The sequence below is a fragment of the Lepidothrix coronata genome, unplaced genomic scaffold (assembly GCF_001604755.1).
Source record: "Lepidothrix coronata isolate B3197 unplaced genomic scaffold, Lepidothrix_coronata-1.0 Scaffold283, whole genome shotgun sequence".
Taxonomy (NCBI): Eukaryota; Metazoa; Chordata; class Aves; order Passeriformes; family Pipridae; genus Lepidothrix; species Lepidothrix coronata.
The window spans coordinates 427,317-439,526 of record NW_016690463.1 but is presented as its reverse complement, the minus strand read 5'-3'; the positions used below and the strand labels follow the sequence as shown (position 1 = coordinate 439,526).

The 12,210-nt window shown below is 49.2% G+C and overlaps 1 protein-coding gene across 2 annotated transcripts in view; it reads right to left on the bottom strand.

The window, feature by feature from the left end:
* Positions 1-556: 556 nt before the first annotated feature.
* The window catches only part of SHROOM3 (shroom family member 3), a 102,937-nt gene continuing 91,283 nt past the window's right edge, over positions 557-12,210 (bottom strand). Inside the window, exons 6-11 of one of the 2 annotated variants that reach the window (XM_017836752.1) lie at positions 11,148-11,224; positions 7,355-8,257; positions 5,833-6,333; positions 4,901-5,051; positions 2,158-2,430; positions 557-1,537 (exon numbers count right to left, since the gene is read on the bottom strand). In XM_017836752.1, the coding sequence (XP_017692241.1) occupies positions 1,178-1,537; positions 2,158-2,430; positions 4,901-5,051; positions 5,833-6,333; positions 7,355-8,257; positions 11,148-11,224 (2,265 nt within the window). In that variant the 3' untranslated portion in view covers positions 557-1,177. The remainder of the gene's footprint in view (positions 1,538-2,157; positions 2,431-4,900; positions 5,052-5,832; positions 6,334-7,354; positions 8,258-11,147; positions 11,225-12,210) is intronic. The other variant, XM_017836753.1, reaches the window with a different exon arrangement.

Sequence of the window (12,210 nt, the reverse complement as noted above, 5' to 3'; positions counted from 1 at the left end):
AAATGCTGCGTGAGCCTAAACAATGTTCAAACTGAGAAGGAATGTACTTTACAGCAAGCTCTTGGGTGCACCATCATCATTTCATGTGCATCATTTCCGTGGGCAGGAAGAGAGTATTGGATTTCAAGTTAATGCTTCTTGTAGCTTGTAAAATAATTCCCGATGAAGTGTGTTCAGACAAACGAGGTATTGCTGCATGGAAAAAAAAAAAGTCCTATGTACATCATCCCCTCACAAAACCAGGCCTATAAATCCTGTCAGTAGAGATTCCTGACACATCTCAGGGAAACCCTTCAGGCTGCAACAGAAGCACGGATCACAGTTGTGATAATTCAAAAGAAAGACAGAATTCCCTCCCTGTTCCTGCAGTGAGTTCCTTACTTCTGGCTAACTTGGACTCCTGAGATGAAGGTTGCCATAAAAGATGTTTAAACTCCAGATTCAGAGGATCACAAGATCCAGAAGAGGAAAGATTGTATTTTCCTGGCCAAAATCTCCTTCACAAGGCCACTTAATGGTATATTTAGCATGTGTTGAAACATGGTGAAGCTGCTTCTGGTAGCCCTTTATTATATTAAAAAACAACCACAACAATAGCAACAAAACCACGATGAGATGTTCCAAGCTACTGCATGACTATCTTTGGGGTTCCCTCTTTTTGTTAAGGTCTTCACAAAATACAAAATTAAATGTCTTTTTCTACGTACAGAACAAAGTAGAATCAAGTAACTGATTAGAGTATGTACAAAAACTTACACATTCTGTCTGGTTCTTTAAAAAATATAAATATCAATAATGTTCAGTAAAATGGGTTGGTTTTATTTTTAAGGCTTCATTCTTTTAGATCCTTCATTATTTAATGAGGTGCCAGGTAAGCAGGAAAGGGCAGGAAGAGAGGAGGTCATGTGTTTTATTAAAGGTCATGTGTTTAATTCTTGTCAGACTCTTCCTCATCTCTCTGGCAGGAGGAGATTTCCCTCCACATTGATATAACTTTCCTGGAAGCAGAAGTGGAAGGAAAGGAAAACAAAACCTTTATTATTGCTTTTTTTTTTTCCTTCATTAAAATCTTGTTTTAAACCTGTCTCCTTTCATTGTCTTTGTAGAGAACCATCTGCCAAGTACTTGGATTAAGCAGACTGGAGCAGAACTGTGTCCCAGGTCCACCTGGGACAGGTTAGCATGAGGAAGAGGCTGCTGGAGGTGTTTTACCACCGACCCCCGCGGAGGTAGCAAGTGCTGCAGCCAGGGCAGCTGCTGCTGCTGCATCCCTGGGTGTGAAGTCCGTGGGGAGGCTTTCCATGAGGCACTTGAGCTGCTCCTGGCCCAGTTTGATTTTATCGTCCAGCTCCCGCTGCTCGATGAGGAGTGCAGACTTCATCTTCACAAAGTGCTGGTAATCCTGGAGCTGCTCCTCGGAGAGGTAGTTGCCCAGGATCTCCAAGACCACTCGTTCCCGACGGTCAAGGTTTTCCTTGAGTTCCCGGGCGTCTTCGTGCTGGCCAGCCAGCAGCTTCCTCTTCTCGTTCAGCGAGCTCTGCACACACCAGAGAGAGCCCTTCAGCACCAGCAGCACCGAAATCCCTGCTCCCCCCCCTCCTTCCTCCCAGCACCACCTCCACGGCTGGATGCCATGCTCCCAGACACGCAGTCAAAAGCCTGGGAGAGGAGGATGAATCCTTCATTATGGATTGAATGTGAATCCCACTGAATCAGACTCTGAATGTTCTAGTCAATGGGAGGCAGAAAGTGCTCCAAGGAAGTCAGTAAAACTTGCCTGAAAGCAACAACTACCAGGAAAACCCAGCTTTGCCTTTTCAAAAACCACCCAAAGAATGTTAAAATGTGGCTTTAACTGAGTGGGTTATTCCAGGAGGCACAGCACCATCCAAGCTCTCCTCTGGCCACGGGGCACAGACAGGCTGTCCCCAGCATGGCCCTTCTGCAGTGAGACAAAAGCCACAGGATCCCTGACATTTATACAGACCGAGATCAAGGTTCCCAGGGACAAACCCTGCATTTGCTACTGCTTGTCCATAAGCTCCAGGACACCTGTGCTACCTTCCTGGCAGCCCTTGGAAGTCCTTGTAAGGTATGCTGTTGTGATGGCTGCTGCTGCCCCACATCCCAGTAAGGCCAGACACCACGGATACGTACCCGCTCCTCACTGTTGGCATTTTCCCCCAGACTACTCAGAACGTTCTCCACACGGGCCAGGCGTCCCGAGAGGGAGAGCAAGAGGTTCACCACCTTATCCAGATCGCCAATGAACATCTTGTACTTGTCAAACTCGTTGGGTTTGCACAGCGTGCTGATCAACAGCTCCACCTCCTCTCCGAGGGCGTTATTCATCTTAATGTCTGCAAGCAGGCCCTCCTTGGCTTCCTTCAGGACTTCCAGCTTGTGGGTCAAGCTCCCGATGAGCTCAGCCTGTCAGAGGGGAAACACATTGCTACCATCACCCTGACCACACGGATGACGACAACAGGAGGATATGGCTGTGGTTCCTGAGGAGCAGGGTCATGTCAGCAACAGCTGACAAAGAAGATATTAAGGAGGAAACGGAGAGAACACTGGAATTCCTCATCTAGGACTTAATCCAGGTAGCTGACTAGATTGTGTGAACGTGTATGTGCTCCATAAACATTTACAGCAGAGATCTCAGATTTGGTGTACCATGTTCTGATACCCAGCTACCTACAGCTGAGAGATGTATGTTCTTTAAAACCTTCAAGTGAAAAGAGCTGCAGCCACATCTCCGGCATGTTCCCCACTCCCTGCCCCAGCCTGAAACGTCTTGAACTGTACAAAACAACTGCCTCCCACACAGAGACATCAACGAAGAGTTTACACCAGTGATGCTCTAAGTTTACTCAGTGTCTAAGCAAAGACACAGAGAGCACAAACCCATTGTAAGAAAAATGCTGGCAACTATTTCCCTGCCAAAGAAAAGGAGGCCCCCGGGCTTCGGTTACTCCACGAACAGCACTGCTGCACATGTGCCCAGGATCCTAATTTCTGTTAGGATTTAGTGGAAAGACATATGCAAAAGCAAGTCTGTGGCCTGGGGCTCGCAATTCTTGCTTCCATTTACTCAGAACTGTGAGCAGGAAAAGCTCTTCCTACAAGGGGAGAGGATTTTCACTGTCTCCAGCTTGTGCACTGCTGAGGCCCCATTACCCGTGTGTTAATCTGCTGTGAAAATACTGTCTCACAGTCCTGTTTCCATCCAAACTGAGTGTCACTGCAGGCAGGAGCAGTCTGCTCCAGCGGGGGAAGGATCTTCAAACACTGGTGAGGCAGGGAGGATCACTGAGCTGGCCCTGATGCCCACGGTGGCCTCTCAGTGGGGTCCCAAGGCTGGGCTGGCAATGGGAAGCACACGGCAGTGTATGGCCAGGCACCACTAGATGGAACACTTGGTGTGCTTTGTTCTGTGGCTGCATTACAGCCTGCTCTCAGCTGCCACACACGCGCAGAGGCTGAACAAAAGGTGAGGAATATTCCCTTAAAATAAACATCAGCTCCCCAGAATGACCAGTAAGTCACTCCATTGGTGCAGGTAGTTCTGGGGCAGAGGCAGCAGAGGTGGTACTAAATCAAAAGGAACTCCTTTCTGTGGATTCTCCCTTCAGCAGTGCCCAGAGACAAAGCCTAACACCTGTCTTTCCCAGGGGCTGTGATGTTGTTCCTCCCTGCTCCAGGAGCTTTGCCCTCCAAAGCAGGAGGCAGGGACTGCTGGCAGTGTCGTACCTTTGTTCGGAAGGTGGGGGAGTTGGAGGGGCCTGCAAAAAATACTTTTGTGTTTGTTAATCAGTGACTCTCCTGCAATCCCAATGCCAGCCAACCTTTGCATGCTTGCAGTGCAAATGAGCTTGGTTTAGCCACATGACCTCGCAGAGGAGCTGCTTCTCAGGTAACCCTTGTGAGAGTGTTCTTGCACACAGACCATGAGCAAACACACCAGGCAGATCGTGCTGCCTGGGCCTAATCACTCCCATCTATTTCTGGTTTTCCATGCAAATGTTACCTTTGAGGCCTGGCTGTCCATGGCAGGCTCACAGCTACTTGCAAGCCTGTCAGATGCTTACAGCATCTTCATCTTGTTTAGTCACTGCCAATCCCTGTGGCTCCTTGGGATTTGGGAGCTAGGCAGCATGTCTGTAATTACCAGGTAATTAATGTGAGACAACCACAGGGGCAAATTAGAAGGCCTTGCAAAAGCCCTGGAAGGCAGGACACAGAAGCCTCCAGCGAGAAATGGAGGGGCCATTCCTCAGTGAAATGTAGCCTCAACGAGAGAGGAAAGTGTTTCCTCCCCTCCTGCCCTGCTTTCTTCCCTCCCAAGCCATCACATGGAGGTTGAACCACTAAGGTCCCTGTGGCTTTCAGTGGGTCAGAGAAACGAAGTGTGGGGGAAAAAGAGAAACCAATGTTTCTTTGGAAGCAATAAGTACAGACAGCAGGGGAAATGGGTGAACTGGCTTCACTGAAGAGGAAAATCTTAGGGGAAAACCTCCTGCCCTCAGACAGTGCAGTCACTAGCTAAACTCTGTTCCTGTTTCAAACTGAGCTGGCCTTGCTCAAGTTGTTTTACCTCTCCTTTTTCCTTCTTTGCTGCAGGATTAGGACTGCTCCTTACAGCCTGTACACCCAGCATTTGGCATGGGACAGGCCTGCCTCGGGGTGGTGCAAGATTTGTACTCAAGTTTGCAGTGAGTACTCAGATCAACTCTCTTCATTCCATTTGGGTCACTCTAATGAAGCTTCACCGGTGGCCTAAACGCTCCCACGCAACTTGAGAGCTGCCAAAAGCTGCCAAATAGAAATGCACTTCACTGTAGGGCTTATTGTCATTTCAGGAATGTAAGCAGCCAGTGGTGGTGTGTGCTGAATTTACCTTCTTCTCGTTGATGTCCAGCAGCTCCTCTTCCTCACCTACTTCTTCTGGCAAGTCCTTGATTTTATTCAGCAGCTCTGCTTTGGGTGCTGAAACGCTGTAATAAGCAGGACAGGTGACCAGGGTGACAGGAGCTTCCTTTTCCTCTCTCCTACACCACAGTGAAGAAAAAGGAGGAGTTCAGTCCAAGCCTGACTTTTCCCCGCGCCTAGATCCACGGTTTTCCAGCACTGCCCGTTTGGTACCTCCCCAGTGTTATTACCCACAGGGACAAGGCGGATTCCTGCCACCAGAGGGGGCGTGTCAGCTGCTGTCACAGCCCAGCACAGCCCCTGGGTTTAAAGGTGACTGGTTACAGCCCTGGACAGGCTTTACCTTGCTGGGGGTCAGTCAGCACAGCTCGGCTGGAGGTGGCCAGACCGGCCATCTCAACTGGCATGGTGCAGCACAACTGATTCCTGGATGGTTCTCCAGCTGTCACTTGGCAGCTTCTATCTTAAAAAAACCCACACTGGAGGACTTGGGCTGACCTTGCAGTAAGCAGGTCCCCTCAAGCCTCCTTCCAAAATCTGGCCTCTCGTTATCTTTCTGCCTGTCATTATTTTCATCTGGATTTTACTCTCGTGTCTGTGCCTGCACGTTGGACTGAATTGCTTCAGCTTGCAAAGGTCCAGAGAGCAAAATCAAGTAACATCTCTAGGGCTGGTTCATCTCCTCCCCTGTTACCAAGCTCAGCATTGCCTTCCACACAGCCCAGCTCATGAGAAAGGGTATTTGGAACTGCCCTGCCAGGCCCTGCGCCTGGGAACTGCGGAACTTGCTCTCCACCAGAGCCCACCTGCAGAAATGCAGACACACTGGGCACAGGTTGGCCTTAAAAGTGAGGGAGCAGGGAGTTGTGCCAGCCCTCATCCCGATCCCGCAGTGCTTACGTGTCTTCCCCGACAGCCGTCCTGCTGACTTGCTTCTGCGACAGCTTCCTCTTCATGTTGTTCTCCTTCAGCAAGCTGGTTCCACTGGGGAAAATCCCTTCCATTAAGTCCATGGTAGTCTTCATTTTGGAATCTGGATCCAGGATATCTGCCAGAGACTTGTCTTTGTGGACAATTTCTTTTGCCAGAGCCTCTGACTTAATATCCTCTAGGGTCTTTTTCTTTGCCTTCACTGGAGGTGCTGTGCTGAGCATCCCAGAGTCTGGGCTGGTGTTTTCCAGCTCTGGCTCTCTGGGGTCACCTTCAGGCTGAGTTATGGGCTGTGTATCAGTGCTTTGAGGCCCTTCAGAAGCAGCAGGTGACTGGTGCTGCCGGTCCACAGCAGATGGAGAGCTAGTCCTCTTTGCAGTTGGTGAGAGGGGCCAGTTCTTTTCACCGATACTGGTGCCCAACCCTGTGATCTCCCTCTCAGCCGGGGCTTTGGGAAAGCTTTTGAAGCTGCTATGGAAAGAAAAATTCTATGAGGTGAAGATAAACCTACACCCCAAGACCATTGTGAACACATGGTGAAGGCCTTCAACAAATAAGTTTTCCCTCTCTCTCATTTTTGTGTCTCACTTCTCATTCCAACACAGAAGGGCATGCAGTGTGAAGCTCCTGGCACCAGAAGCATTTCATCTCCCCAGTCTGGACACTGCTGGATTGTCTTTCCAACACAAAAAGAACCAGTGAGTAACATGTCACTTTGTTTTCTGCTGACAGCTGGGGGACATTGTGTCCCCCTACCTGGGAGTGCCATCCTGAGCAGCCCCTACCCATTTGTCCTTGTCATGTTGGAAAAGCCAATCACTGCTATAGCCCCGGCCAGATTCTTCCTGGATGGATATTAGAGCAGCTCCCTGGGAGTGTGAAGCTGTGCTGAGTTAAACCAGCTGGGTACCTAGCCCAAAGTCCCATCCTTCAGGAGATTTGCCCTATACAGCATGACTGTGACATACTTGTGTTGTCACTCCTTGGCAGATGGTCACTGTTTCATAACAGCATTGTTTTGTGCCAGGTCTAAAATGCATTCTGGGGGATTCTAACTGTTTGGATAAACCCATCATGGATTTTCACAGCTGTCTCTCAAAAACCAGTTACTGGAAGGAGTCAGCAGCCATTCCAACTCCTCATGCTGGAGCAAGTCAGAAGCGACCCCACTGAAATCTGCAGGGAGAACCAGATCAGGAGACTTTCTCCTCCATAACCCCCTTTCCTGGGGGTTATAGGGGACCACCTGCCAGTGGACATGCCGGTGGCCCACCAAGCTTTGTGCCCTGGCCTGGCCACACTGTTTGATGATGCTCTTGGCATCCAGGCAGTGAGTCTGTCTGTCCCTGTGCCCATACAGCACGCTCCCCACCCAGCTGGCAGCTGGGGGGTCTCATGGCAGGCAGGGTCATTGCCAGCTGTCTGAGCCCCACATATCTTACTGTATATGGCCCTGCACCGCCCCAGACGCCGCGTTCCAGCCTGCCCTTACCTCACACTGGCCTCCTCTGGGAGCCGGGGGGATTTGTCTCCAGCTGCCCTGTTCCCCTCAAGTGCCACGGCTGGGGGGGGAGGTGGGAATTCCCCTGTGCCATTGGCAGAAGTGCAAGAGCTGAGCTCGGTAAGAGGACGGGACGGTGGCGGTGGGGAGAAGGGCGGCTGGGAAGGCGCGACGAACACCTCATCGTCCCCCTCGTCCTGCAGCAAGGGCGGGGGCGTGAGCTGCAGCCCCGACTCCGAGATCCGCAGCTGGGTGGTCCCCTGGGGAGAAGGAGTCTCCGGGTCGGAAGAAGTGCTGCTCTGTGTCGGCAGGGACTGCCACCTCTGGGAGAGCTTGGGCCCAGCCACTGGGGGAGACAGCATGCTCCTTGCAGAGCTGTTGTCCTTGACCGGAGGAGCCCACGCCGCTCTAGGGGGCAAGGATCTGTGGAGCAGCCCAGCCTTCCTTCTCCACGCCATTTCTTCAGTGGGAGTCTCTGGGGATCTATCCTGCACAGCATCCAGGGGTTGTGGCTGGAGATTCCCATTGCCCTCAGGGGGAAGAGCCTCTCTTTTGGCATGGTGCTGTCTCACAGCCTGACCCTCGCCTTTGCTCTGGAAGTCTGAGGGAGCCTGGGTGGGTGTGTTGGGGGAGGGCTGGCCAGATCCAGAAGGAGTAAGGTTAAGGAACAAGGGTTTAAAGCCTTGCTTTTGCTCAGGATAGTGACTCCTTGCCTCTGTTGGGGCTGGGAAAAATGCAGAAGTCCTGCTATCTGGCCTGGAAAGTTCTGAGAGCTTGTGGTTCTCTGTCAGCGTGGTGGACCCAGCGACAACGTCGCTGCTGCGGGGAGGGTGGGGATAGTAACTGGTGAATGCCAGTCTCTCTGAGAGGCTTCTTTCTTTCTTGCTGAAAGACCTAAACACCAAGAGACAGACCATGGTAAGATTAACAATTAATCAATGAGCAGGAAAAGCTCTTGTGCACCTCCTTAATGAATCAATTATCAACCCTACCAGAGGCCAGTGTCTGTGCCTGCTGGTCGAGGTGAGGTGCAGCTGTGCTATGAAACTGGAAGTCAAATCCTGAGCTGGATCCATTTCCACTCACCATCTCCCATCATTCTCAGTGTGTGCTACAATACACACATGTGGAGCAGGTATCACAACAATAACTCAATGGAAAAAAAATTTAGGAAAACCTAATGCCTGGCTTCCTTTCCAGCCTTGGTTTCAATTTGGTTTGTTACAGATGGGTTTAGTAGTAACTTCTGTAAAACAGATTATTTGACATTATCTACCATCAAACCTCATTCTCAATTGCTGGTAATTCTAAGCTCTATGAGCCAAAAATTCCCATAATGTTATCCGGCTCCTGTTGGAAAAGTGCCATTAAAATGATTCAACTGTCTCCAAGAACAAGGCGAGGCCAAAAAATGCACTATTTTGACTCCAGAGAAAATTAAAAAAAGCTCCTACAGCCTTGGAACCCTGTAAGAAAACAGAGCTCCCTCAGACAGGCAGGTGTGACGAACCCCAGAGCCAACACATTCCATCTGCGAGCGGATGTTAAGGCTGCAAAGCCAGTGGGGTGAGTTATTCCTTCCAGGTCTTTTAGGATATTCTCAGGTGAGTCTGAGAAACAGTGTCTAGCCTTTGGAGTGAGGATCCTGCTCGGAATCCAGAGCCAAACCTACTTGCCTGTATGGCTGTTTAGCTGGAAAACAAACCGAGCAGTAATAATGACACCAGCAGATGCGAGAAAAGATGGCCTGAAAACATGAGGCTGTACCATAAACCAATAAAACACAATAAAGCTCTACTGCCAATATGTTTTCTGTTCTTGAGATGCATTGTTCAAACACTCCCAACACTGCCAATCTGTGATGCTGGAGACTTGGGCCCCAGATTTGTTCCCAGATATACTGGTACAAATTAAGAGTAACTCTGTCAAAAACGTGGGTTGTTCCGGCTTTATTCTGGTGTGACTGAGAATAGAATTTGGCAGCCTGTGCCTGGGGCTGGGGAAACTTCCCAGACAGGCTGCTCTTGGTATTGTCTGTGGTTCCTGGACAGTAGCAGTGTGTATTCATTTCAGATGCTCAGTGTTCCTCAGGAACACCAGATGGCAATTCTCTAATTGAAAGATCTCTCCTACTGTGGAAGCAACTGTGGAGTCTAAAACTGATGGAGCAACACCCGTTCCCAATATTGTGTGGCACCTGGGGAGCAGTGGGAGAGCACATGTGACTGGACCATGTGATTGCTGACCAAGGTTTTTTCCTAACTTCATCATCTGACAAGTTTTCTTCCTCCTCCAGCAAGAGCTGTGGGAGGGGTGGTCCCATCTCCTCAGCAGCACATTAGGCAGCTGTGTCCCAAGGAAACCGAGAAACATAACCTGTACTGCCTGGTGTTGCCTCCCTGAATGGAGAACGCTTCTCCTATCCTCAGTTTTTCTTCTGGGAAATCCAATTCTGAGCAAGAAGGGAAAGCAACTCCCGTCTCCCAGCAGAAAAGTGCTTGCGAAGCATGAGGGATGCCTGCGCAGCAGAAACGCCACAAAACTGCTAATAACCAATAATCTTTGTGCAGTGAAGCAGGAAAATGAGAAACCTGCATTTTGTGCCCCAATAAACTTGTTTTCAGTCTGGGTGTTCAATCCCATTACTTGGAAAATAGGTTGGGGAAAGAAAGAAATAAAAGGAAGCTGCAAGTAGTGATGGAGCAGCAGGATGAAATGCCATCTGCAGGAAAAACAGGGAGGCAGGAGCAACTGAAACAGCTGCACTGTTGTCTTAGGAAAAAACATGGAAAAAAGTTATTCCAAATCACAGCAAGTGGGCATGTTTTAAATAAACCTAAAAGGGTGTGCCTGAAGGTAGATTGGGTCCCTTTAAAACAACATTATGTCTTCTTAGGGGCAAAAATGGCCAGAAGTAAGACCCGGCCAGAGTAGGAGCCTTCCTCTGCTTGGAGCTGTCACTGCGTGCCCCAGAGCTGTGTGGAGAAACCTTTGGAGAGGGCAGTGTTAACTCCCACTGTGAGCACAGAGCAGGCTGGCATTTCACTGCAAGTTTGTGAGGAACAGAGCTCCTTTGTGAACAATTCTTTCAGTCCCTCTTGATGGTTTTTACTGTAATGGGAGTTGGTTGTTTGGGCACTCAGGGCTTAGGGCAAACATCTATTTATTATTTAAATGTAAATACAGCAACGATCAACTTCAGTTCTAGTTAACCTCAAAACAATCCACGGCTAAGTGGAGAGTTACGTAAGTCCTAAGACTATGAGTTTTGTGATTACACTTTTCTATTTTTAAAAGCATTTCTCTCTCCCCCTGTTGCTGAGCAAAACATCCTGCCTGCATGGAGGGAAGCAGCCTAAAGGCCAGCTCCCACTTCAGGAAGATGGGGGAAATCTCCTGGTTTTAATCCCTGCAAATGTTCCCTTGCTTTTGGGGAGGTAGCTGGAGAAAACCATCAAGGTATTTTTTCCTTCAGGACCCTTCACTTATGATGGCATGTGGATGTGAGTTCCAGCAGCAAATAAAACACATTTTGGAAGTTATGGAACTGGAAATTTGCTGCAGAAATGTGGCCCAGATCAGATGAGGAGAACTTGATAGTAAATGAATGTCTGTAGTGAAAACAAAGCTCACAGCAACTCCTCCTAAGTGTGCTGGGCACAGCACGCCCAGAGCTGTGTCTGTGCAGGTGTTTTCCCTAGTTTGGCGTGAGACAATCCGTGACAACTGCTGGATGGCCAGAGCTGATCCTGCAGGGGCAGAGGGGACATGGACACACTCCTACCTGGCTCCTGCGCTGACCACGTAGAAGGGATCCCTCACCATGGGGCCGAATTCACTGCTCTCCCTTCTCAGCAGCTCCTGGAGTACAAAGACAGCGTTAACAGCGAGCAGAAAGCAAACAAAATACCAAAACACTGATGAGAATGCTTTCTGAAGCCTGAGAGCAAGTCATTCCCCATGGCTATCCATTCCTTCCTATCTCTAAACAAATTCCTGCAGTGACAGTGCAACGTGATTTGTAGGCAGCTTGAAAGGAACATTTAGCACTGTACACAAGGCCCTCAAAAACGTACAGTGAGGCAGAGAAGTCTGCTGCTAAGCTGGAAATAAACACTTCCCACAAAAAATCTGAAAAGACCACAAATAAATAAATAAATAAATAAAAATCCCCCTGTTGGTTTGGCTTTGTCCCCCATGCTTATAGGTGTGGTTTTGCACTGGAGATGGATCAGAAAGAAAACTAATGAAAAAAACCCACTTAAACATATACTTCCCTTTCAAACAGACCCTATGGATTGGTGTGTATGTTGGAAGACAAATCTAAGAGCAGGGTTTTCACAAGTGCCTTGCTGCCTGTGGGACTAAATCCTCATTCCAGAAGCGGATACAGCTAAATCCCTCTGGAAAACAGCAGTAAGGGCTTTCCCTTCTTCTGTACTTGAACTAAGACCCTGTGAACAGGTCTGCAGGGCTGTTCACCCTCTTCCTCAAGTTGGTTTCCAACAGGCAGAACCTCTGGTTTGGCTGCTGAACATATGAACGATTAAAAATGAGCCAAAAGGGGGAAATAAAGATCTCAAGAACTGCCCTGAGAGAGTGACCTGGGGAAAAATGAACTGAGGCTGTTTGTTGTCCAGCCTGTCACTGGCAAGTACATTTTGGTGATTTTTCTTTCTCTGGATGTCTGGTTTTGTTGCTGCTCTGACTGTTCTGGGAGGCAAAGGAAGGGTCACAGCTTGGCCTTCAGCTTAACTCGTTCTGGACCCTTACTGAATGCAAGGCAAGTGTGACAAAATGGCACAGAGATGAGCCTGACGCCTGGCTGGGGTGGAAAAATACCGATG